This window comes from Heliangelus exortis, chromosome 12 (assembly GCF_036169615.1).
Source record: "Heliangelus exortis chromosome 12, bHelExo1.hap1, whole genome shotgun sequence".
Lineage (NCBI taxonomy): Eukaryota > Metazoa > Chordata > Aves > Apodiformes > Trochilidae > Heliangelus > Heliangelus exortis.
Window position 1 is genome coordinate 8,815,702 of NC_092433.1, and position 27,525 is coordinate 8,843,226.

The window sequence follows — 27,525 nt, forward strand, 5'->3', positions numbered from 1 at the left end:
TTATACCTTAAGCAAATGCTCTTTAATAAAAACAAACAAAACACAAAACAGTAATCATCAGAGAATTTATGTTTACCTAATGCAGACTGTACTACCACAGTTATTAAAAGCAGGTTTATCCTTCTTTCATTAACAGTAATTAAAATAGCAAGATAGAAGTTTTAACATCGTTTGATGCTATAGTAAGCATGAAGTATCAAAATTAGACTCAAAGATAATTGCTATTGATGAAATAAATTCTGGGTCCATCTGTTTTACTCTGAAAACAATATAAAAACCACAGACAATGCAGTGTTTTAGGAAGTAAGTCCCTTGTGCATTGAGTTTATTTTATTTTTTTAATGGAACTGCACCATCGGTTACTCTAATTGAGGTATTTAGCCAAAATCCAGTATATAGTCATGAAAATAACTACACTGTCTTAGAGCCATGTAAAAACATTTGTACAAAAGTTGTGTCAAATGTCAAATAAATACATACATTTTGATATTTATGTCAAGTAAAATGATTTGGATACTCTTCAACAGTTAAAAAAAAAAACACCAACCCTTGTAATTTCACAGATTGGAGGCAAACATTCAGTTTTACATAAAAACAGACTTCGAACTGAAGCCCAGGTACAGGTCAAATACAAATGTAGAAACTTAAAAGTGCCAACGAGCAAGATAATTCAAGTACAGTAAATGTTAAAAAATATATATATTTATTTAAATTTTCAGATGCTTCAACAGGTACAGGCCATCAGGATTTAAATAAGACAAGAAAACATTTGAGATAAAGAACAAGGAACATTTTGTTCCAGAATAAAATAGAAACTGTTAATCCACCATTTTAGAAACAAAAGTCCACAGCAACTTATAAAAAGAGACTTAAAAGTTTATTTATGTTTTGAATATGGCCTGGAAGAATCACAATTTATATCCCAACCACCAGGTGATGATGACTTTTCTGTATCTGTGCTCTGACTGTAAGCAGATACAAAATAATTGCCCCCTTCTTGGTTTTGACTTGCAGAAGAAACTGAGTATGTTGTTCCCAGAAAAGTCTGATGAGTGAGTACATTAAAGTGACTGAACTGATGGGACATGTTTAATTGTCTACTATAAACTTGGAAGTTATTGAAAGGTGCTTGTTGAACTGAATTGTGTTTTTCTCCTTCAGCAGAGCATGTTGTAGAAACTGAAGTAACTGGTTGTATCTCTTCTAAGTCAGTTTTAGAAGTCTTTTCCATCAAGCCAATTTGTGCTTCAGGAGATAACTCTTTAACTGATAAGCAGCTTTCTTGTGCATCTACTCCACGTGAGCCCTTGGCCTCTGTCTGCAAAGCTTCCAAATGACTATCATACCTAGAGGCATCATTGCAGATTTCTATTTGTGCTGTTTCATCCCCTGAATCCAGAGACATGTCCTCCTCATCCTTCTCATCGTTTTCTACAAGAACTACATTAAAAAAAGAGAGAAAGTCCTATTCTATTGAAATACAAACTTTTATTAGAAAATCTATACACTACTCACAGAATGTTATGCTTCAGGTCTGTAAGTCCAATATCATTTAAGTCTTGGTCTTCTGCCACTCTTGTTCACACTCAACACACACACTTAACCCTCTGTGTGAGTGTCCAGTTACTCCGATGCTAAAAGCTTCTGCGCATTGTGTTCATGTTTAGTGCTGGGAAATCCCAGCTCCCAGCTCCAAAGGGTTTAATGTCAAAACAGCATCTAAAGTTACACAGTAGGTGAGTATTTGATCAAACAATTAAAGGAGTACATTTGCTGACATGTCAGTCCTTTTGTTTCTAAAAGCTATCATTAAGTCTTTCTCCTGGAAACAGTTACACTGCTCTGGCCCCTGTCTGACCAACACCACCTTAGCCTACAGTTCTGTATCTGCATCCCTTGGTGCTCCATCCCAGCTGCTTTTCCCCATCATTTAAAATAGAAAAAGAGTAGCCTGAGAGTTGGGTTTTCTTGTAGCGTTCATTTGCAAGAGGAAAGACACAATCACAAGGACCTCCACCCCACACATCTAATTAGCTAAAGAAATTAGCTGAAGTGTGCTTAACATTACCTGATTGTCCTTTGTGCTCATCAGAGGGAGGGAGGCTGTCTTCTTCTGTAACTGAGTTGTGATACCCAACGAGACTCTTAAAATTTTGCATGAAGTCATCAACAGTAGCAACAACTATTCCATTATCAATGTAATTTGCAAGTGTTTTCAGATTCTTTTCTAAATACATAAAAGGAGATTTTGTAGTAACAGTGACCACCTGTTACCAAAAGTGGGAGAGAAGTATTCATAAATTCTATTTTACCTGTTACGAAGACAACGTGTCTCTGCTGGATGTTCTGAGCCTGGAGCCTGATGAGACAATCTAATTCTGGAGCATTTCGAGTCTGAGAATCACAATCATGGTAAGACAGAATCTCAGCCAAGTGCTTCTTTTGATAGCTGTTCAGAAGGGTCAGCAGGCCCAGGGCATTAGGATTTATTCTATAATTGTAAAAAAAATGCACTATTAGAATGTTACTTGATTTAGGGTCAATCTAAATATGTCAAAAGACAAACAATTTTAAGTTCTACTTAACTGAGTTTTGGAAACTATAATAAATAAATAATAAATAATAAATCTGAAACATTTTAACAACTGCTAAGTGGAAAACACTACTTACCTTCCCAGCTCTTTAAGTTTTTTCAGTATTTTGCAGTGCACCTTCCACTGCCATTTTCCATCCGGGGTATTGAGATCTTCCAGAAACTTTAAGAACTGTTTTAGTTTATCTGTTTTGGAGATAATGAAGAGAGGATAAATTTTGTGGGATGCAAACTGATAAAACTGTTTCAATGTATGAATACGTAATGAATGAAAATTCCATTTTCTTTGAAGCAATGACACAACTATCAACATTAATAAGTACTTTAAGTTTTCTTCCTAACAGATTAGTCAACACCAACATTCCAAAAAGTGAGCTTTTGTCAGTCAGATGCTTACCAGTGGTATCTGCTTACGTAAAAGCTGAATTCAGTCATATATCATCTGCTTAACTAAAATATCAATTAAAAAACCTGGTAACTTAGTTAACTGTTAAATTACAAATAAAGAAGTGAAAGAATAGACTTTTTCAGGATTTTTTTTTCTAGCATATTTGTGGATCACATATTGAGTCATATCCATATACATAACTACACAATCCAACAAACTGAGAAAGACAAGGTAAGCTCTCCAGGTCCACATGTTCTCCAGAAACATGTTCTCCAAAAAGGCTATTGAGGTAAGTAAGAGGCTGAACTAACAAGTTCATTGAAAAAACCTCACAAAAATTACAAGATTCAGTTCTTCGTGGCAATGAGTATGGCATCTCTCACATGCTAAAATCCCAGGCTTTTTTTGGTCTATTTTAAAGCTTCAGAAAAGCACAACACTTACCTGCAGTGATGGTTTCTGGATTAAGGACAGATTCATCTGACACAACAAAACCACCCGACACAAACAGCTCATTGTAAGTGTGATTTTTCACATCATCCAAACTATCAACGCCCGCAAAGCTGACACAAGAAAGCCTCTTCAAAGTCACTAAGCCAGGTATCTGTTTAAAAGTATTAAAAATCAGAGAGGTATACCAAAGATCATACAACAAAAAAGCAACTACAGAACTTTTCTCCTTATTAATACCAAATGTCATACTTAAAAACACATTTTGGAAGAATTACTTCTACTTCTTCTAGTATTACTTCTTCTATCTTGCCTGAGGAGAGGCTCTCCCAAAAACATTACAGGACTAAGACAATGGAACTTGAACACTTAAAATAATGTCAGTTTCTGTCCAGCAGGTTCATAAACCACAGCTGTTGGGAACAACAAAGGTCATCTGGCAGCTGCCTTCACCTGCCATGAGAGCATCACAGGATGAGTCGCAGAACTACTGAAGCCTCTATCCAACTTTGCAAATCACTAAGAATAAACATGCATGAGCATCTATCTGGAGGGGAGAGAAGTTATGGGTGTATGATGCAACAAAATTAGGTATTTACCACAACAATTCTGTTTCTTCAAACAGCAGCTAAACACAGGACATGGTTTAGATGCTATGTTGCTGTGAGAAAGTAACATTACTCCAAATGAGCTTTTCTCACTGTGTTTTAACTGTAACTTTCTATAGCACACAGCGACTTAGGTGAAATACCTTGTGGATGCGGTTGGCGATGTCTTCATTTTGAATAATTATCAGAAGTTTATCTAAAGCAGCTCTTCTTAGAAGGAACTGTTCTGGATGGCACTCTGTATTACCTAACTTTGTAAGATATTCCTGACACCACAGAAAGAGAAGATGGTGAGGAAAGTATGAGTAGGTAGTTTGGCCAAAACAATCCCCACACCATTACCACATCAACTTAGTTTACCACTCCAACGAATCTCCAAGGGAAGTCTCCTTGTCCTCCCAACCCACGAATTGGGAGGCTCTCAGCACAGACCCAGGCTGTTCCAGCAACTCACTTGTTCTTACAGACTCACACATAAATGGCCAACTGTCATTCCATCAGAACTGAAGGGAGTTTTCAGGCTAAGCCAGAAGTTGTTCTGATTTCCCTGTCAACTTGCATCTTACAAATGTAAATACAGAAGAACAGTAATCTCATAAAATTACCTGTACTACTAAGTGGAAGGGAAAAAGAAAACCTGAACCTGGCTTTTTATACATTCTTCCTCGAACAGTAATGCTTCTATGTTTGCCTTTGTTACTTCCCCATAAGGCCACCCCTGACATTACCTTCAGAAGGAACCAAACAACAGCCTGTCCTGCTTCCCAACTAAGTAAAAGACATATATAAGTTAGTAAGCTAGACTACCTCAGAACCTCCAACAAAGAATGGGACAGGACAGCCTCCTTTCACAAATATTTTTTGAAGCAAATTTTAGACTACTTTATGTTTGCAAGTCCAGCTTTATACATTTTGATTTGAAAGGCACTCTATTCTAACACCAATGAAAGGACGAAATGAAACATACGTACCTTGATTTCTTTGCCAAGAATGCTCTCCTCCTCTTCATGGATATAAAATTTCACAGTGTTTTTCTGTACATCTTTAATAATTTTGACCAAACTGTTAAACACTTCAGGTTTTAACTGGCTTATAAAATCAGAAAGGGCTGGTTGGGTTGAAATGTTTAAGTTCTCCAGGGATTTCTGTGTCTTTTCAGGTGGTTCCATCAGATCACCAGTGTAGGAGGTCTGATCAGATGTCAACGTGTTCTCTGTTTTAGCATTCCCACGATCTGATTCCTCCTTCACTAAGGATGAACTTGACAGTTGTTGCTCATTAGGATCTGGATCTTCCACCACGTTATTACACAATGGCTCTAATAACAAAGCTGTGTCAGCATCTCTGCAAACAGGTAATGTGTCAGGTGCAGGATTCAGTGCAGTGTTACCAACCACTTCTGCTGACTCAGGACTACCATAAATTGCTGGAGTATTCTTAATGCATGAGGAGGACACAATAACACTATTCAACTTTTCACTCAGTGTTTCTATATATTCTTGGACAGAAAACTCTGATGCCTGTAAACATATGTACTCAGAAAGTCTCATTATCCTCTCTCGGGCAGAAAACACTGGTGTGGACATACCACTAACATAAGTAATATTCTTTTGCTGCAAAATTTCCTGAATCTTTCTTGCAAAGAGATTATATTCTTCTAATAGTGTAGTCTCTATTATGGCACTAATGGAATGCTTAGTTGCAAAAGGGTGATCTGCTAGCCCACACTCATCTTCAAGTTTCTCCACTTGTCTTGTATAAAGTCCATCTTCTGCTGTCCCCTTTTGGGTGTCTGAAAATGGAGAGTATGGAAACTGATCATCAGAACTTCTCTGTCTACTTATTACCCGGGGGTCATTAGGAAGGGCATCCTTTGGTGGTAAATACACCAGTGGTTCTTCTGGTGATTTCAGACCTATACAGGAAGAGTTCATCATCATCATCTCATGTTTACAAGCCATACACAACTGATACACTAAAGCCTACAAAACACAGTTTTTCAACAGCATTAGCTTGTGCCTCCCCCACAAATCAACTTAGACTCAAGTGTTGCTGTCTGCTGAGGCACAGAGAACTGAACAGCTCCTAAGATGGTAGAACAATATAGTAAAGTTATATAGTAACCCCCCCCCTCATATTAGAAATCAAGCAGGGTGACAAATTATTCAAATACCTACACTAGGTTATAATCCTCAGACTCAAAAGTTTTATTTGGCTTAAAAAGGTAAGACGTAGGTCTTATGGCATGCTTTACCCCTATGCTGCAAGGAGTGCTGAAAGCCTCTCCTACTCCAAACCTCAGATAATTCCCACACCAATCAGTTTCTTCACCATCCACATACAAAACTATGGTTTTGTTTGGTTTTAATCCAAATTTAAACATTTGTTTCAATTCATGGTATATATAAGCAGTTATTTCAGATGCATACACCTACATACAGGTACTTTAGTACACAGCTATTCCATAAGATATGTTTGATTAAGAACTGATCAGGTAATTCTTTCAAGCTATTATTTAAAGTTTCTGAGTACGAAAAACTTTGGTTAAGAAAAAGCTGAAAGCCTTTCTTTTTGCCAAAGTTTTTATTGAAAACATTAAATCAGAATGGTAAGGGAAACATACTGCTGGATATGAAATGCAGAGTATTTTCTAATGTGAAAACCAGGATTTTTTTTAAAAAAGGATGATTTAAACTAAAGTTACCCTTATTTAAATAGAATTCTCTGAGGGTGACATCTTTCACAGACCTACACCTTTGGGTCGCGAGTCTCCATAAAAAGCAAATGCACTACCATGGAGCAAAACCCCATTTAAAAACCTAAAACACCTCCAACTGTTAAAATATGATTTATGATTTCAAACATGCTCTTTTGGTGGTAATATCTTGGAACTGGATATGTCAAAAAAAAACCAAACAGAGAACTGCCTGGAAACAATCATAAAAAGAACACCTGTTTAAGAGCTCCTGAAACAGTGAAGAATTTGGCTCTTAAACTGCAAGGATATTCTTCACTTGAGAGATCCTGATACTGTGACTCCAGAAAGAGTATTTCTGGATAAATTTTGAAATTGGAAACTCAAACACGCCCTGTCAAAGACAGCCTAGAACACTCTATATCTTCATAGCCAAGATAAATGTAAACAAAAGTCATCACTTTTAAGGAGGAATAAACAAGAATTATTGTTGCACTTAATGTCTAAAGCCAAGAGTCTCCATTTCAAACCAAAACTGAATTAAGATGGGCTTGTTAAAAAACACGTTCCCAAGTATCCCTTGGTATCAAAAGTAAAACCAATTTTTTTCTAGTAAGACATGGGTGGCTGTGCAATGTATCAGCCAGCTGACAAACTCTTGCATGAACTTGCACACCCCCCATCTATGATGCATTGCAGTTTTCAGATGCTTCATTTACTTAGCTGGTTACCTCAGCAACTATGTCCTCACCTACATGCAGTGGCCATTTCCTCCAGGCACTAAACAATGTCCTATCCAAATAGCTACAGTCTCCATACTCCCTGAGAATACCAGAACAGATTTTACATGTTCTTCCCTTAAAGGAAGTGCAGAAAACATCCAGAAGAGATGCTGAACATCCAAAAAGAGCTGCTGAACTTACACAACTGGATAGGTATCACAAGTGTCCAAGAGACAGATTCCAGCATTGCTGGAACACAACCAGAAATCAGTAGATTTTCACTGAGAGAATGCAGTTAACAAATTCCATCTGGCTTTAGCCATAAGACAAACTGATTTGTAGCTTTGAATTTAGAGCTCTTGATGGCCATTCCTACAGCTATTCCACATCCTGCAAATCTATGCCTTTATGCTTCTCTTGAGACTTGACACTGTTGACTCATAAAGGAGTAGAACAAGAAGCTGCTTCTTTAAGATTTAAATGTGTAGGTAAATAGAAAGACTCTGAAGCACTTCCAGTGGAAGAGATTGATTCAATAAGTACACTGCTTTCTAGAAGGTGAACACATTTTTTACTACTTTTCTGGATTACTAGTTGCAATTATCCACCTGTCCAATCTTTCAGCAAAACCTAGCAAGTCCAAACACTGACTTCAAAACAGTTATGCACCTCACCAGATAACTGCTCAAGCAAGCCCACTTTTACATTATGTCAGTGTGTACCCAAAGCAATATTCTTCACCAGTATCTGTTTTCATGCAGCAGGCTCTGTATTTAAATCCCAGAAACAACTGCACAAGTTATTGTGCAGTTGGTACACAAGTTATATGCTTGTGTACCAACATGTGACTCAAGAATGGGATCTATGAAAGATACAAACTTCAAGAGCATGTTCCCATTCATCATTTGTAGCAACACAGGACTTAAACCCATCTTACCTGTAATTGGAATAAGTTTCCAATGCAGTCCAACTTCTCCAGTATTATTTGAGGTGGAATGTTGCCTGCGATGAGCATGCTCTACAGGAGTACTGGGACAGGGACTGTAGTCTTCAAAACTACTCACACTTCCAGTGCTTGCTTCCTAAATACCAATAAAAATTCTCAACTTCAAGCTTTTTGTTGTGGTAGCCATTAAGCATTTACATTCTGAACAACTGCCAGTGAGAACGCAGCGAGGTACTGTCACTAGAAAAGGTCCCTTACAAAAGGGTCTTACAAAAGGGAGTAGACATGAAGAAAAGAGGAACACACATCTTAGAGTTAATGACATTTCCATATATGCTCCTACCAAACAAAAGCTTTTCAAAAGTTAGTGCGTATTAAAAACCCAAAATGTTTTTTCCAGTCTCATTTATGAAAAGAGTACATGCATTGGCAGCATCTACCTACATGGCAGTTTCACTTACTTTTAAATGGAGTGTGTGGTCAAGTCCTGCTTCGTTAGCTGAAAGCCGCAGATCAACACCAACAGGATAGGGCAAGCATCCTGCATCTGTTTCCAGGATCACCGGGCTCTGCGGGTCCTTGAAGTTCCCACTTTCAGTCTGAGCAGTATTGTGAAACTCATTATCATCTCTGTCCTGAGCTGGAATGGATTCGTATTCATATTCATATTCTTGTCTCATATTCTCTTCAACCTCATCAGTGCTTAATCCTAAAGCTTGATGTACAGATCGTGCCAACGATGAGTCCAAGTGTCCTGCACTAGCCAGTGTTTCAAAGAGCAGTTTGAGGAGGCCGTGTGTGTCAGTAACAGCAGGGTCAGATACATCTTGCTGCCTGAAGTCAGTATTGGGTCCACCAAGACCAGTATTAACTGAGAAAACAGAGTGTGACGAATCCGAGGTTCTGACTCCTTAGTGTAGGGGGAGGGAAGGGAAAAATAATCTATTACTAAGTTTTAAAATAAAATCAAAATAATACACACACACACAAACACTTTCCACATACCCACACTCTCACTATTTAGCATCAATTCATACAATACACATAGTTTATTTTCTTAACAAACAATTGTAAACAGGGAGATGCAAGTTTGTACAGCTTATCATCTATCCCTGATAAACATGTTTTTTCACACTATTTTATGCCTTAATAGAAGACACATACTGTGATTTATGTATCTGATGGAAACCCTGTCTCTCTATCCCTTGTTGAGACAAAAAGGTTATTTTGAGCAAAATACCTACTTCTCTCCATCCTATCTGTTGTTACAGAAACTGATGAGTATGTTAATGCTTAACTCATAAGTTATCTTAGGCTAAGTGTAATTCTAAAACTTTACCATGCCTATTTACACTAGAACTAATTTTGAAACAGGGTTATTATTCTTCTACTCATTCCCTTAGATAAATAAATAAATACCATAGGGATTTTTTCTTCTTGGGAAGAGATGGGCCAAGGAATTACTTTCAGTATCTGATGAACATCTTTATCAGATATAGAAACATGGAATTAAGTGCTGTTTGACTAATAAAAGTCTAGACATGTTTATATACTTAAGCTCACAATACTTTAGACAAGATTTTTTTTGAAAACAGATTACTTTTAGACTTAGATAAAAACATGGAATTCACACCATAGATAGATGTTGCTGTTTTAGTATCCTTGAAAGAATTAAACCAAAGTTTAGTTTTAACAAATATTGTTCAGATTACAGCCAGGCAGAAATGCATTTTTACATTATTTTACATTAATAATCAATGTAAAAGGACCCTAAAGGTTCACAGAGAGCAGGAATCTCCAGATCTTGCATGTAGTCAACCCTCCATCTCTATCTATACATGTCAGTAATTTTTGTCCCTCTCAAAATCTAAACTTATGCCTAAAATCAGCCACTTCATCTCCCAATGTGTTTCATGTACACATGAGAATGAGTGATGCTCAATGTAAATTCCCTCTCTTCTTTGTGCTACCCTTTCCCCAGTTTCCCTCTCCTGAAGGAGCACTATATCACTGCCTTCAGAAAAAGGTCAGAGGTTTGGAAATCAAAGGGTTTTTTTTTTGGCAGATCTGAAGTATAAGGTACTATCTCTGATAGTTATATAAGGTTTGGATGTAGATAATTTCATGTACAGAACAATTCAGTCTTAATACTATTAGTTTCCTTTGTCCCACCATACACATTACTGGCTACTGCAAGACTTAACTTTGCTCATGCTATTAAGTTTAATTTTCCCCTTCAATCTAAATTTATTAGGTATTATATAGGGTATTGGAGACAGAGAACTACAGCAGTGCATGAAGTCAAACTCTGCAGAAGATATAGGATATTAAGTCTGCTTAGTACTCTGTAATATCATGTCTTTGGACAACAGCTCCACAGCAAAGCAGCCTATTGGGAAGTTTTCCTGTTTTCTCTAGAGGCAGAACAAAAGCAGCTGCCATGACAAATCCTGTATCTTGTCTCCTAGAAAGAGGCAACCTACAAAAAAATGAACTTCATCTCTACTGACTGGTCTCAGGCCACTGTTTAAATGAACCACCATGCACTAGAATACCCTCAGTATGCAAAGATATCCAATCTATAAAGCTTAAATGTTAAATATACTTTACATTGCAATGTTTACAGAGGAAACGTAAACCAGAAAACCTTTCTTACCTTCATAGTGACAGATATTGTCCAAAGATTCACTCGTTTTTAAGTATTTCCGCAAATTTTCAGACTGTTTTTCCAGCTTCCTTTTCAGACCACTTTTATTTCTAGGGTCTTCAAAATCAGACTCTCCAACTACATTTTTTTTCCTACATTGGATTAAGTTAATAAGCTCTTTGAGTCTATCTGTATCATAATCTCCAGAATGATGCAGTTTTCGCTTGCCAGCAGTGCCTTCACATTTTGCATTTATTCTTTTTCCACTTTTTGCATTGGTAAAATCAGAGTCTTCTTCTGGGGCTTCATAATCTGAGATGGGACTGAACTGTTGAAGTTTCCGTTTTCCCTCCATCAGTTCCTTAGCTCTAGAAACAGGTAGTTGATATGCCTCACAACCAAAAATATAGTTTTGCAAGGAGCTGTCAATATGAGATTTATTTTTTGGAGCAGGGTAAAGAAATTTTTTGTCATCCAACCGTGATTCATACCGATATAAAACAAATTCTCTATATTTTCCAGAGCCACTACAGCATCTTTTCAAATACTCATTTATATACTTTTCCACAATAACATTGAAATCTGCAGTAGTGTCTTTACGAGACTGGATTAAAGCAAAATGTAGAGACTGAATAAACTTTGTGAATTCTGGAATGATTTCCCGATTTTCGTGCAACACCATGGTAGTTGAATTTTTCTGTGTTCCAAATAGAACACTTTTTTGTGCTGCCATAGGAGAAAAGGGAATTCACAATTAAAATCAAACCATAAAGCTGTAAATAAATGACGACTACTTAGCAATATTCTGTATTATACATATTTGGTGACACACAGTTTGGAATGGTTAAGGAAAAACAACCTTAAAGCTAGGAAAGGAATTTTTTTGTTTAGTAACTTTAAAGCCCACTTAAGAGTCAACTTACTGATAGTCATGATGAAGGGCTCATTCTCATAATGTTGTGGTAATCTGTATTCTAGGTACACAAAGTATTTCCAACTTAAATCACTCTCCTGACCCTTCTAGAAGGCAGCCACTCCAAAGGCTCACTAAGGTTTACTAAGAAGCAGCCTAACAGCTCCCTGCAAGACACAGGGGAAGCATTACTCCTTTCAGTGCAAACCCAACACATTCATTGACCTACTTCTAAACTCTCTGGACCCTCAGAAAATTATTCAGCTTAGTAACTCAGAAGAAACCCAGTTTTGTTCATTCTTTGCAAAGCAATACAATCCACTAAACTGTAGAGATGAAGCAGGAATGTGCACCAAGAGCAGGATCCACCTGTCCTAGAAAGCTGTTAGAGCCTTTCATCCTTGAAACAGGAGCTCAAGGAAGCCCTAAGTTATATCCTTCTTTTATTAGTTTATTCACATTCTTCCCCTACCCCCCAATTATAGACTGAAACTTTCCTCCAATCAACCATTCAAGCACCTCTGAAGACTCAGATCAGTAACTAACCTTGTGTTTGATAGAAATTAGAGCTCACAAGTTGTTGAAATGTCACGGAAACAAGACCAGAGTATTTTTAACAATTGACATGCATACACTTTCAATGTCATCTCTTACCCAACCTAAAACTGAATTTTCACAGTTGTTACTTAAATAAGAAAATCCTAACTGGTTTATTAAAATAAGAAATACCAAGATAAAAATCTAGGAAGGTGCCAAGAAGTGAAGTGAAATGTAAAAGTGAAATGCCTAGAAAGGGCTATGTTTTGACAGTATCACTTTTAAATCACAGGAGTTGCATTCTGCTGCTAGTACTGATTGCATATTTCAGCAATACACTTAAAAGTCTCATACACTTAAAAGTTCATCCCAAAGCATTAAAAGTTCTACTAAAGCCAAGTCCTTTCAGTCATCTTTTAATACCTGGGTATATTAGTCTTCTCTCATTTACCAAGTTTTTGGTGCATATCCCAGTGCAAACAAAAAAAAAAATATTACAGGTATGTTAGAAGACTTTCAGATGTTTTGCCCTTAATGTTTTGATGGTTACAGAAAGCCCTTAAAACCTCTGAAGTGAAATGCTACTGCTAATACATAGATCTCCTGGAATACTGATGCTCAGTTCTACTAGTATATAGAATCAAGAAACTGGAACAAAATTCTACTTTTTAAACCATGAACAGATTAATCTAAAATAGGTAGGCAATTACTTTTGTGAGTAAATACCTTTTTGAACACTATTAGCATAACCAATGCAAACTGTTAGTCCTATTTTACATTGACATGCTGTAACACTATAAGGTTTTCAACAGCATAAAAGCTACATTTAAATAGGCATGAACAGAACACTTAAGAGTGAACAAGCTTACCTGAGCTCATTACACCTCTAGATTCTGGAAACAGAAACAATGCATTAAGCAGACGTGGCCTTCCAGCTTGGTGGTCTAGAAAACAAGAAAGTAATATTGTTTGAGAAAGAGAAGACCACTATGACCCCAACCCCTTTAACAAACAAAAATCCCCACCAAAACCAACTCAAAACAAAACAAAACAAACAGAATATGCATACCATAAGGGGACATCATTTGCGAGGGAGAAAGAAGAAAAAGAAATCCTCTGTCCAGAAGTGGTTTCACAAGAACCTATTTTCAAGAAAGAAGTATGTAATTTCAAACAATAATATTTGCTCACACTGGGTATCCTAATGTCTGTAAGCTAAACTCCATCATGGGTACAGAAGTAAAACATGTAAGCTAAGGAATGTAAGCATAATTAAAAACATGTAAGCTAAGGAATTCCAGTGTGATCACAGATCTTGTAGTACAACTCAATAACTAGTTAGTAAAATTATTTTTCAAAACAGGAATAATTGAAACTGTTGTACTTACAAGTTTTTCTTTCTCTAATTTTTGAAGTAAACCCTCCAAGTGACTACCAGAACGGGTCTTCTCCACAACTTCATAAAGGCTACAGTACATGCCGTTCTTCAACACTGACAAGATACAAGGGCAAAAACAGAAGGTAAGAAAACCAGAAACAAAACTGTAATTCAGAAAACTTTTTCAGAATCTGAATTTATAAATATTAAGCTAAAAATATTTACCTTCTTTTGCTCCTACGTAAGTTTCTTTATAGAACAACGCTGGTGCAAACTTTTTCTTCAGTTGGTCAATGCTCACAACTTTTTCAATCTCAAGTTTCTCAGGACTGGAGAAAAAGGGTGGGAGCAGGGACAGAGAAAAAGAAATAAAGAACTCTATTCCCCCCCTCTCCTACAGTACAGTAGTCCTACCCTCATTGACCAAATGAGAACTATCAAATACCTGCCTTAAATACCTTAAGAATCAGTTCCTTGGCCTACTTCATGAGCTAGTGGTGTTCACTGCTGTGGAGGAGTGTGTGTCACATCGAAGGAAAAAAAAAAAACCACAAACAAAAAAGCCATGCTGACAAAGTTGTGAACATGAACTAAAAGAAGCTCTGGCCACTCAAGACTCAAGAGTCTAGTCTGACACCTTTAAAGCATCTAGTCAAAGTGTGTTTTAGGTTCTCATCTCAATATATCCAAAAATCACCAGTCTCTACTAGAAAGAATTTTAACACAGAAGTATTTAAAACTTAACTCTTTAAATGGCAATACTCACAGCTTGCATGGAAGGAAAGGGCGTGCTGCTGATTTCAAGGAAACATGGCACAGAAGTTTGCCTTTATTCCAAAGCTGTCCCCTCCACAATGTACAGCTGGATTGATCTAAATTGAAAAAGACTAAGTGAAACCACTTGCTAGGCAGGACTGAAAGGAAACAGCAATGAAGAGGCTGCTGAATCTTCAAAAGCAGTTTAGGGAACATTTCATATTAATACCAACCCAGACAACAGTATGCTAAATAGGAAGCTAATAAACAGTCTATCTTCTTTTGACTTGCTCCCAGCAGGGTAAAGAAGGTTGGTATGTTATCTGTACTTGCCTATACAAGCATGCCCTTTATGCCAGCATCTATAAAGTGTTATCCTCGTTCCCCTACCTTAAAGGTCAATCACTTTTATATATATTAATATTTTGCTTGAATGAGATCCAAAAGAAAAACAGTAGAGGATATTTGAAACGCCAATGAACAGCAGATTCATGAACAGGAGGTAAGCTCTTACTACACTACAAGTAGAAAATGAAGGGCAAAAATTATTTTCTTCTCAGTTCTGGCTTGTTCTGCTAAAAGAAGATACACATTAAGGTGCCTGTTTGACCATCCAGTGATGATACTTGCAGTAAGCATGACAAAACTCAGTTATGCAGTTGCATAACTAATAATTCAAATTAAAACCAAATAAAACTACATAGAGAAACAAACTCAAAAAACCTTCGATGTCTCTATCATAAAAGGAAATAAATTTCAAGTCATCTTACCTGTACTTCTGTCTGTGTTGTAGCTGTTTACTCTAACAAAAAAAGAAAAGACAGAATGATGAGGTTGAGATGGAAAAGTTCTGGCCAGTAAATTTTACATGAAGGATACTTTACTAGTCCAACAGAAGAGCATTACTAACAATTCACTCTAACCTCAAGTTATCACTGCTGCAGCATCTTGTGCTATTTTAAATGTCTTGACAACTATTTGTAGAACTACACAGTACAAGTCCCCACCTCTGGATTTATTCCTATCAGCATAGGCATCATACTGTATCCCTAATGAATGACCCATTGAAATAATCTCTTCCCAAGCAATCACAACACCAGTGAAGACTTCAGTGACAGTATAGAGAACACCATTTTACAGAATATTATACAGAACACCAAGCAAGACAATGCTGTCAGTATTTTTGCATCTGTGAATTTCCTCCATTAAGCAAAGAAACCACTTTATACATGGATTTCCTCTTGGCAGAAGATGAGTCAGTGAAAAGAGCAGCAGAACTGCTTCCTACAGGAGCCCATGCTCCATAAAATCTCTTTTGTCACCTTTTGCTTCGAATTAGAAGTATTTATTATACTAAGTCCCTGTGACATGTCCATTCATTTCAGCACGGTTCATCTACACCCATTCAAAGCTACTGCCAAGAGCTACAGACTCTTAATGCTGGAAGAAGTCTTTCTGAAACAAGTCCTAGCTTACCTTGATGGAGGGAAGAATTTTGGTACATGTGCCATTTCATCTTTGTAAGTAAATGAAACCACAGCATAAGGACAAACATGTCTTGGTCGTCGCCTTATCTCATCAAAGCCATATTCATAAAAATAGTACTAGAAAAAGAAGTGAATACAATGTTTTGTATTAACAACCAGAAGTCTGGAAAACTCCATTTTGCAAATACACGACCTTTTTCTCTTAAAGAGGTGCCCTGTTTCACAGGAATAACTTACAGAATATGCCTCATGTTTCATTATTTAAATAAACAGTAAGAGTTTGTTTGAAACTGATTATGCACAACATTAACCGGTATATAAAACAATGTTATTATAATAAATCACTCTTAGGCTCCTTTTACCAGCAGTTTAATTCTTAAAAAGTTCATACTTTACATAAGGAAGGTTTAAAATTACATTCTTGTAAGTACTGTATGATACAATCAATTAGGTAATTTTTTCACCTTCACTCCTTTATCAAATACTGACAGGATGGACACTACTTCAGGAGCTAATAAAAAATGAGGAAGTAATTTTGCAACATTTTTTTAAATTATCTGGGCCACTGCTAAACATATATCAGCCTGCAGCTTCACAGGACACTCAGTATTTGTTGTACCTGCAGTGAGTTCTCTCCATCATTTCTGAAGTTCTTCTTATATAAGAACTTAGAAGTTCACACCTCTGTGAGTTTACCTGAGTAAGCTCATAGGCTCGATAAGCCAGCAAGGAGGTTACTTTATATGCATTCTTTGAAACATGGCACTCATGCTTTGGTGTTGGGTCTAACACATTCTTCACTGCTGAATCCATTGATTTCATACCAATGTGGTCATATATGCTTTTCATTTTTCCCTGTAATAAAGCAGAAGAATTATAAGGATAAACTTTTTTCTGAAAACTCACAAAATGCTTCAAGTATCAAATACTTGAAGGGGAAATAAAAGCAGGCTACTAAAAAAGCTATTTATAAAAGTACATTATTTTCAAAGTAAAACGGATATATTTGCCTCTTATAAAAATTTACCATGCTTTTTTTCAGCTCAGGGTAAACATCAGTTTTTAAACCTGGCAAAGTTCTAGTTTCTCTATAAGAACACAATTGTGTAAATGGATGTTCAGTAAACTGGGTTAAAGCCACCTTTATTTTATCAGTAAGCAATATAATCCTGTGAGAATAAGTAATACAAATTTACCTTTATTACTTTAAACACAATCACATCTCCAGTTGCTCCAGCTTCTAGAGGATTAGGCTGCAACAAATCAGCATACTTGGAGATATATACACCTGAGAGGAGTATAAAGAAGAACTTCACATGATGCTAAATGTTAAAATGTTTTTAGAAGTTTAAGAAATATTGCATGGGGTTAAAGTTCAATGTATTTTGAACAATAAAGACACAACAATCTTTTTGCAATATTATCAGAGAAATGCACATGGCTGTGTCCACAATTTGCAACTTTGAGACAGCAGAATATTTATTTGCACCAACTGTAGTATGAGAACCCACAGCACAATATGAACACAAGTTCACTTTGAAATAAGCACACCCACATTACTGAAAACACTTGTGACCAAGAGGACAAACCCTTTCCAAGGACTGTACAGATAATGCTTTCAGGTGTTTGGGTTTTTTTCTTAAGCAGCTGAGGTTCTTCTGTACAACACCCTACTGCACAATGTGGAGATAAGCAATGAAGGTACAATTGAGAAATAACACCAGAAAATAACTGGCATCTTCAGTCATCTTTCAACCTACACTTGTTGACAAACACAGACTATTTTGGAATTGTGAGCTGACACTCAAATGGAAAGGTAAAATAGCTTCTTGCTTTTCAACACTTCAGCCTTTATTTCATATCTAGTAAGGCCTCAAAAACATACTGTCATTTGTTGGTCTTGCTGACTACCTCAGATCAAATAACTGTAATTGAACTTGGATGCTCATAAAAGCAACTGGTTTGCTGAGGTTCCTCTCATTCCAAGTGTCTATGTAACTGCTTAGACAAGTTGCTCCACAACCTTTACCCGCTGTAAGAGTAAGTGAATAAACAAAACACTCATACCTTTGCTCTCCCCTCCCTTGCATGTATTTGGCTTTCAACATTCCTATCATCACCTCTGCATTGTTACTTTTGCAGAGAATGACAGAATTATTTCTTAATTTTCTATCTGAAAGGCTTTGAAAAAGGAACTTAGCATCTTTCACTTTCAGTTCTCTTAACATCTCATGACTCTTCCAAGCCTCCAATTTATCTTCTTGGCTTTGTAGATTCAAGAACTTTAGTTTTCTCTAAATCAGTACTAAGCTGAGCCACCACTTCCATGAAGTACAACATGTATGCATGTACAAACACAGCTAGGCACATGGGCATAGACTGCATTAGTTCCTCGGCCTCTGAATTCTACTGGGAAGACATAATACATTGGTTTGACTTGAGCCAAAATGAGAATCAGGTCTTTCCTTTGGGAAAAGAATTTAAATGAACTAGCCAAAAGAATAGTTATGAAATAAGGTTCTGATGTCAATCTGTTTTGCTAAAATTACCTGGCTGTGATATTCCTGCAGTGACAGAAAAAAGACTGAAATTTACACAACTGCATCACATTATCTGCCAACTCAACAGTGAATAATACCAGCACATATAATCAAAGGATATTTACCCATAGAAGGGCTGCCGAGAATTGTTATTTTGGAGTGGCCCACGTGCAGTCCCTTTTCACATATGCTTTGGATCTGAAAAGACATTTTTTTAACCAACTCTATCAGGAAAGCCAGAATATGAACAGAACAAACAGTCAGAAACAACAATTAGTTAATTTTGATTAAGCTTAAAAACAAAATAACAAAAACAACCCCTCAAAAAATGTTAGAAACAAAACCACCCAGAGGTAAGACTTGACTGAGCTGCTATATGAACTGTTAAACTATGTAAGTTGAATGCTCAGAATGAAGCAGTTACCCAGACTCATCCAAATCTTAAAAAAAAACCCAAAACATCTTCAATTAAAAACAAACAAAAAAAATACCCCAAGCAACACTAAAATTCCACACAGCACCCAGAAAATCTATCCTTTTAGTTCTAAAAAGGAACCTAAAACAAAGAATATAGACACATGTAAATGGAGCACCTTAAAGAGAGACTAAAAGATTTCAAAGGTGACATAGTTTCATAACTCTTTCCCATCCTCCTACACTACCCAAGGCTGAATCTTAAGGATAAATAAGTGTGTTCATAAAAACATTTAGTTTAAAAACCCAAAACCTCTTAATTAAAAAAGAAGTATTTTGTATGCAGTTTTGTTTTCTTACCTGAGGTCGATCAGCCATCAGAAATGCATAGGTTTCAGAAAGCTCTTTTTCTAGGCGACCGTCAGATTTCAGCTCTCTGCGTTTTTCTGTGAACTGTTAGTACAGAAAGTTTGTAATAGACCCAGACAGAGCAGTGCTGCCACACTAAAGTGTCAAGATCTGAAGTCCCCATCTATGTTAGTAAACCCAAGTGTAAAAAGTAATCACAAGTTAACTGGAATGAGACTACGCTAAAATTATATTTCACAAGCATTATACCTACAGGGAATACCATACTGCTCCTAGTCTCAGAAAAAAAAACATTACATTTCATTTGACTTCTTCTTTATTAATAGCAAGAAGCCATCAATATACTTACTTCCTTTTCCAACAGTTCACTATGAACTAAGCTGGCTCTCTTGTAATTAAAATTGGACACTGAACTGGGCTCCAAGTAAGAGGAATGCAGAATCTTCACAACATCCTCAAATTCTCTAGAGCCCACAGCTACTGGCTGAAAGAGTGCTATAAAAGAGAAGAAATAAAGCAGTAAGTCACAATACACATTCAACTGTTCAAATACAGTTTATGCAAAAATACAAATGGCTCATTAGTCAATTTAGAATACAAAACACCTAAAATACTCAAAAAACATGGAATTTAAGCTACAAAATTTAAATTAATGTTGCCTAGCATTACAGCATCTTTTTAAAAAATCAGGTTTCTTTGGGTTTTTTTAATATTACTTTTGACAAGCTAGTTCTCTTAAGTTAGTAAGGGAGGTACATCAGCTCTGAATTTACTCTTTGAAAAATGCCTGATATGTATTGAACACACTATAATTAAACCTCTAGAACTTAAATTAAATTAAGTAGTTCTTTTAATTAAGAATCAGGAACAAATTGTTTTAATAAAAACCTCAACAAAAGTTTCATGGCTTAGTCTCTCTTCAGAACTGCTATGGGGTTTCCTGTTTGTTTCCTTATGGTAATTCGGTTAAAGATGAATAAATTAAATACAGTCTTCAGGAGCCTAATAAGCTCCTATTATTAAAAACCACACTGCCTCTGTTCCTGCTTTGTCTTATTCCTTATGATAATGGATTTGAAAGGAAAGCTCCTCATCTGTTCTTGTACAAGTTCACCTCCTGGACAACCTTTGCCCGACTTCGCACACTGAAGTGCTGTTCTCCCCAAGCTGCTCTATGCCCACTGGGGACAACCTGATCAGAGGAGCAACCCCAAAGTGGGCCAGAAAAGAACCTAAGTGCAGATTTTGAGGCCTCGGTCTTGGAAAGTACTCCTGGGGTAAATGAATTAGTTCAAGCATGGGAAGCATTCTCCTCCCTGGAGCAACTTCCAAAATACTAATAAAAAGTACAGTATTTTTGTAGTATTTGCAGACTTCAAACAGAAACTATTCCCAAATTTCTGAGACTGCTTTTGCTTTTTGTAGGAAAGACTGTTTTCCTCTATCAAAATAAGCCCCCAAACCACCATGGACTAAAATCACTGGAAGTTAGAATAGTTAGGAATGCACTACAGCAGCACTAGCCTCATATAAAAGACAATCTACCATTATTCAAACAGCAAATTTAATTACATCTTCAGAGTTTATCTCCAACTCCATTAACTAATGCCACAGTAGATCTTGTAATTTTGTCCTCATTTGCAGCAACAGTAATCTTGCCCTCATTTGCAGGAAATATTTACAGCATTAGCCCTCAAGTGAAACAAATGTTCTAAATGACAAGATTTATCTTTGGTTTGTGTTATCTAATACAAGCTGCAGTTACAAACTTTATGATGCAATACCACATCTGCAAACTGAAGTAAAGCCATTCCAACACCAGCAACAGTAAGTGATTTTTTTAAGAGTAGAAGTAATAAAAGTGATTAAGAAACCATTCTTATGTAACATCCTTTTTAGTAACAGTATCTTCATTCTTGAAAGGCTGAAAGGAATAGGGGAGGAAAGATAATTGGAAGTGAACTCTCATCTCAGTATCACCAAGATCCAATGCAACTGTATGAAGACAAATGTTCATGAATAAAATATAAAACAAGCCTACTATAGATATATACTCACTGGGAACAGCAGCTCCTGTCCCACCCATCCCCAAAAACCTCTTAATCTTTCTGACAAGTAGGTATTAAAACCTTACTAGTGCATGGCTTTCATATATATTGCCTACTCCTGCCTTAAAGGACTAAGCAAGGTTACCAATGCCAGCTACTTGTCCAAATTTCCTGCTTCCTTAATTGCTGTTCCCCACCTCTTTTCCTTCCTTCTCCCTAGAAATGCATGTTCAGACCCAGCATATTTTTTTCTGAAAAAAGGCAAGTAGAAAACTCCATAGGAGAAGCTAGGAATAGTCACAGTATCTTGCCTACTTCCCAGATGCAAATCTAGGAAGAAGCGTGTTACTGCATCATTAAGATCCTGTTATCATTCAAGTATTGTCAACCATGTTCCCATCTGTGTTTAAACATTTTCTGCTTTGTGAAAGCTGTCACAAGCAAGCTGAGACAGAGCTGCCCAAGAACAGCAAGTCCCCCTGTTCTTCAGCTAAGAATCTACATAAACTACCAGACAATTAGCTTTCAACAGATTTATGGAGGAGCTCTGCCTTAAATGAAGGCTGTTGCTACCTTTGCAGTAAAGATAGATCAAATATATATTACTGATATAATTTAAGTACTTGGGCACAGAAGCCACTTTGGATTCCCATTTTTCTACTAGAGAACATTAAGGACATGAAATCAAGACTGATTTCACCTAATTGATTGCATCAGTCCAACATTAAGACCTTACACCCAACTTTCAGTAGGAAAATGCTTAATAAGCCAAAAACTTCACGGTAAAGGAAATCTTATTCCTTTGATGAGTCCTGCCCACTCAATACAAAGTGAACAAGAACAGCAACTACACCTATCATCTTGCCTCAATCTACCTCATGAATAAACTGATTTATGCTGTTTATTTATGACTTAGATTCACGATCAGATGTTGACTGTGGAAAAAAAAAGGGACAAGAATGAAATTTGTTGTATTACAGAGCTGACACACAACTTACATTCTGAGGAGTACTTATGGATACCAGATTTTATGCTGTCTGCATGACACTTTTTCACATATACCAGTGGCAGAAGATTGACCCTTGAACAAGGGGAAAGCCTGCTAACTGTATTCTGAGTTGCCAAATGGCAGACATAGCAAGGAAAATCTGATAAACTGACTGCAGGATGGCATTGTAATCATGAAGTGAAAAAAATTAAGTCACTTAGCTTTTAATTTCAGATCAATTACCAGATACAAGTGAAAAAATTTAGGAGTGGATGGCATAAATGCCATAGGGTTTGGGTTTTTTTTTGTACAACTTTTCAAACACACCAATCACATGCCTCATGACAGGTTCAAATCCACTTTTGCAGTTTCTTCAGAACTTGTGGCACTGCAGGCTTCAGATTCTTACTAAAACCTGAATTACCAGCTGGTGGTAATTGGCAAGGCAATACTTTACAGACTGACATCTAGGCACTGGTGCCAAAGGGCAGCTCTTTTCCAAAAGGTTTAGTTCTGTACCTCACTTAACAGGTCATTGAGAAGCAAGAAAAAAATCTGGATAGTACTAAACCAGACCTTCTATAGCAGTCACCAAATCCTATGCTCAGATGCAAAGGGTAAAATTAAGCTTATTTCCAGTCTTGCACCACATCAAAGAACTGAAGTGTGGGCACATATATTTTTCAGGCTCACTGTACAAACCCAGTGTTGGTTTGAACTTGTGTAAATTAAACCTTGACACATAAGAACTTCCAGCATCCCTGTAACACATACAAGTCAATTACTTTAGTTTTTGCTGGCTTGTTCTGCAGAAGTAAAAATTAGTAAGTAAATACTGTTTTTTTTTAGTTTCTACCCCGTGTATTGGAACTAGACTGTACTAACTAGTCTAGGGCCAGATATTAGACTGGATGTTCAGATTCATGTAATTCCTTAGTGGCTTTCAGTTTCTCTTTTAACAGCTGTCTAATACTTCAACCTGAGACTACTAATTTTGAACATTTATGGGGTTTGTGTTGACTTGCTTTTCCTTTAAGTTAGGATGTGAAGAACAGGAAGACAGATACGTTCTCTTTAAGGAATCCTGAGCCAACTAACTTGCAAGCGAAGGTAAGTAAACAACTATTTTATTATGAAGTAAGTTGGCAAAATGTTAGCTTTCTTGAAAAACAAGTGCTCTTGCTACAAAAATTCCACTCAGAATCATGATTTTCTTTTAGTCTTCATTTTTTAAGACTAAGACTAAAAATCCACGGTGCCCATAAATCGTAATGTTGTTACTTGTGTCATTTTTTTCAGCTTAGAATGTCTTTTGCTCCCAAAAAGCCTAAGCAGTTATCAAGTTCAAGAAATGCTTAAGGAAATCCCTGTGTAGAAACAGCAAGCAGCAAACAGCAGATGAGCATCTCTACCAAAGATATGGAAGACTGCGAACAAGGTGAAATCAAACACCCATTTCTATTAAGGAGAAAAGGGACAACCTAGACCTCCAAGCAAGACTTTTTTCCTCTGCTCAGCCTGAGAAAAAGCATTCATTTGTTAACTTGGTAGACTATGGAAACAGATGTTCAGCCTTTACCAACAAGCAACCTGCAAGTCACTGGTTGCCTCCTGAGCATGTTTTTCAAAACTGCCTTTTGGTGTGAGGACCACTCAAGAGTTCTGTAGGTAAAAAATGCTCTTTATCTTTAAAACTTGTTTTCCTCATCCTCTTAAACAATGAAGTTTCAGGGAGAGCTGAGCAGGATTGAACAATCAAATCAGAAGAGGCCATAACAACTGTCTGTAGGACCAAGACTTACAAAAAATGTAAGAGGTAAGCCACTCAAGAGAGAAGAGCACCAGTAGTAAACTGTATGTACCAATAACAGGAAGATTCTAAAGTTTTAAGTAGGAAAACATATCCAGGCATACATTAAAAAAAAAAAATCTCACAGCCAAGCACTTTTATAGCTTGCTTACCCAATTTTCCAAATTCTTCCACTAGGAAAAAAAATCCACTGGGCAGGGTGCAGGAGGGGAAAGGAAGGAAAAGAAAAGACTTTTTGTGACAACTAACCACTCTTAGTTTTTTAAAAAACATGTTTCTTCCAGATGCATTCCTCCACATTAACAAGATTCTTTCTGTTGATGGTATGTCCCTCATTAGTCTCCAAACAGAGGTCAGATGAATTCCAGAAAAGCTAAGTAAGAAGCTAAATACTGAGTTTTCTAAAATTTTCCCCTTACAGTTTTGTTTTGAAGATTCAATTTTTAAGTGCTTCACATCAAAAATTGTTCTGTTCCCAAAACACACTTCAGTACTTAAAAAAAGAACCACCAAAAAAAAACCAACCCCAAATAACAAAGTCAACCTGTACAGATTTTATAATTTGCACATGACAGATAAGTCTTCATAATACAGCAGATTATCTCTTAGGATGATATGTCCTGGAAAAACATGGAACTTTAAAGAGCAAAACAAGGACATCCAATAAAAGGATGGAGGAACCTTCCATGAGTACTGTTATATGCTGGAATTCAGGATCTAGTCAAGACAGCTCTTTGAGAAAATGGTATTCTGATTATTTTGAAATTTAACAAGACACACTTAACTGGAACTAAGCACATTGTAAGCGTACGCCACTACAGTGTCAATCACTGCACTGCTCTTTAGTTCCACAGCTTATTTAATTGCATCATTCCTGAAAAACCAATACCAATTTGGTTGTCCTCAAAGATCATGTTGCCAGATTTTCTGATAGCCCACTTTTGCTAGCCTTGCCTATGGCATGCTCTTATTACATGGATAAGACCAACGATGAGCAACCATAAGCAGCTACTTAACCACAAGCACCACGGACAAAATGGAGGTGTGGTTCAAAGATTCTGGAAACTGTATGTTGCCAGTATGATGAAAATGTTCCAGAACCATTCTCCAAGCTGAAAGGGAAAGAAAAAGGGACAAGTACACTGAAAAGTAAGCCCTTAGGAAGTGATCAGATGACCCTGTCACTGGCAAGTGAAGTTTTTAAGTGGGCTAAGAATGGCTTCCCCTTCTACGCCAAAAGCTGCGTAAGCCTGACGTTTGACCTGCATACTCTGCAACTGTCACAGAGGGTTCTGCATATGCATGTGATGAATTAATGACCCAAAAAGGTATTTTGCAGATTTTCATTCACACTGGAAGCAAATGGTAGTGAGGAACTTCAACTGCCTGTGTTGAGGTACTGAACATTTCTGAGATATATTTAAAGGCACTCAAATGTAACAACACTTGGGTCTGACATATGGAAGCACAAACGATCCCATGTTCTATCCAGACATCTTTCAGTCAGATGAAGAGACTGTATTTTCCTCCAAATCAACCCAGTCCTTCTTACAATGAATCTCTGCCAGACTTGTTTCCCCCCTTCAGGAGGTGGCAATGGGAAAGAATGGGAAGAAAAGGAAAAATGACACATTACTGCCAATGGAAAGAGGGAAAGACTGGATAATGAAATAAACCTACCTTCATCTCTTCCTTACAGAAGAAAGCATTTCAAGAAGTTAGATGTTAGACTCTTCTCTGAAGAAGCCTATTGAAAAACTAGAAACCTATGCAAACAGGTATTTTTGTGATACATCCTAAGTGACTGACCCCATGCTGCAAAAAGGTCAAGAACTGGTATTAAGTTTCAGGGAAGGAATAAGACATGACTTCAACACCACTCAGCAAAACCAAAGATAAGAAGAAGCCAATGGAGTCTCAGGAAAAGCAAGCACAACCACAGGCTTTCAGAAGAGTTAACTCGAAAACAAAAAAAACCAAACCCGTGTTTGCTTGTGAGAAGAATGCTTCCAACAGAGGCACGTGAGCGGGGGATGCTCACTTCCTCCCTGCAAAGGAACTTCCCGTAGATTAAGAACAGTCTTCTTTGTATCATCAGTGAAGGACAGACCTGTTTAGTGTGTGCTTCTCTACCCTAAACAGGATTATACCCCTCCCCTGCAGAGAGGTGAGGGGAAAGAGAAAAGCGAATCATCATGTCCATGTCCCACAGAACCATCTTCTCTGCATGCGACTGTATCTCCAGAAGCAGAGCCACGTCCAAAACTCAAGCCCACCCTGACCACATCCAGCTTTTTCATCCTTTTAAAAGCACCGGTCTGAAATTCTAGCCGAGTTTCGTTTTTGTTGTGGTTTTTTTTTTTTTTTCTCCTCCTTGTGACAAAATAAAAAACGATAAAGAAAAGAGGACGGATAGGGAGAGGAAAGAATGTAAAAGCCTGACACTAAAAATCTTATCCCCAGCAGCCTTGCTAGTCCGAGCCATGCCACAGCCTCCTCCACACCCGCAGGATTTTGCATGCAGTTGTGTGAGGTGCATAAAGAGCCTGCCTAATGAATCAGATGAAGAAAGGAGTGAGGAAAAGAAGGAAGGGAAAGGGAAGGAACAACCTTTCTTTTCTCTGCTCTTCCTGGGGATCTGAAAGTTCCTCCTAACAGGCAGGTCTTCTGTGGGCTTAGGGAGAGGGGGAGGCCCCCCCAACACGCCGCTGGGCGGCTGCTGCTGCTGTTGTTGATCATTTGCCGGTGAGATGCTGCTCCTGCGCTGGCTGCTGCTGGTGATGCTGAGGTTTGAGGGGACCTTGTCCTCTCCAGCAGCAGCCACCACCAGCGCCTCCCCAGTGCTACAGCTCTCAGAGCGTCCGCCATTTTGTGTGCTGTCCTCAGCGGCTCCTGCTCTATTACTCTCCACCCCGAGGAGGCCCGCGCTGATCTTCTCCGTCCGCTGATGCTGCTCCGGCTCCATCTCGCCACCACCGGGGATCACAGCATCCGCTATTCACTTCTACCGCCGAGAAGCGAGCACGATAGCCCGCACCTTCTCTTCTTCCCCCACCGAACTACCCCTTCCCCAGCGCCATGCACCGCCCGCTGCCGTTACTGCTCCCCCTCCGTCCGCTCGCTTTATGGCAGCCCCACCGCCCCCTCCCCGATCCCTAACATGGCGGCAGCGCACACAGAAAGGGGGCGGGGCCACAGCCTGTCCAGCTGAGCCAATCGCTTCGCGGCATAGGTTA

The 27,525-nt window shown here is 37.7% G+C and overlaps 1 protein-coding gene across 6 annotated transcripts; it reads right to left on the minus strand.

Moving 5' to 3' along the window:
- TASOR (transcription activation suppressor) lies at positions 1-27,450 on the minus strand. Of its 6 annotated transcripts, none has more exons than XM_071755843.1 (23): positions 26,900-27,450; positions 19,793-19,938; positions 19,435-19,527; positions 18,786-18,858; positions 17,317-17,408; positions 16,817-16,975; positions 16,110-16,237; positions 15,404-15,435; positions 14,644-14,749; positions 14,103-14,206; positions 13,888-13,991; positions 13,569-13,641; positions 13,369-13,443; positions 11,059-11,775; positions 8,864-9,312; positions 8,394-8,538; positions 5,011-5,954; positions 4,183-4,305; positions 3,426-3,585; positions 2,671-2,779; positions 2,313-2,491; positions 2,069-2,227; positions 1-1,440 (listed from the first exon to the last, which is right to left on the minus strand). In XM_071755843.1, the coding sequence occupies exons 1-23, from the start codon at positions 27,252-27,254 to the stop codon at positions 878-880; spliced, it is 5,088 nt and encodes a 1,695-aa protein (XP_071611944.1). In that variant the 5' UTR covers positions 27,255-27,450; the 3' UTR covers positions 1-877. The 6 variants fall into 6 exon arrangements, with proteins under 6 accessions (XP_071611944.1, XP_071611945.1, XP_071611946.1 ...); XM_071755844.1 differs by having other exon boundaries at positions 5,011-5,831; positions 26,900-27,425; XM_071755846.1 differs by lacking the exon at positions 1-1,440 and adding an exon at positions 1,469-1,719.
- Positions 27,451-27,525: the final 75 nt, after the last annotated feature.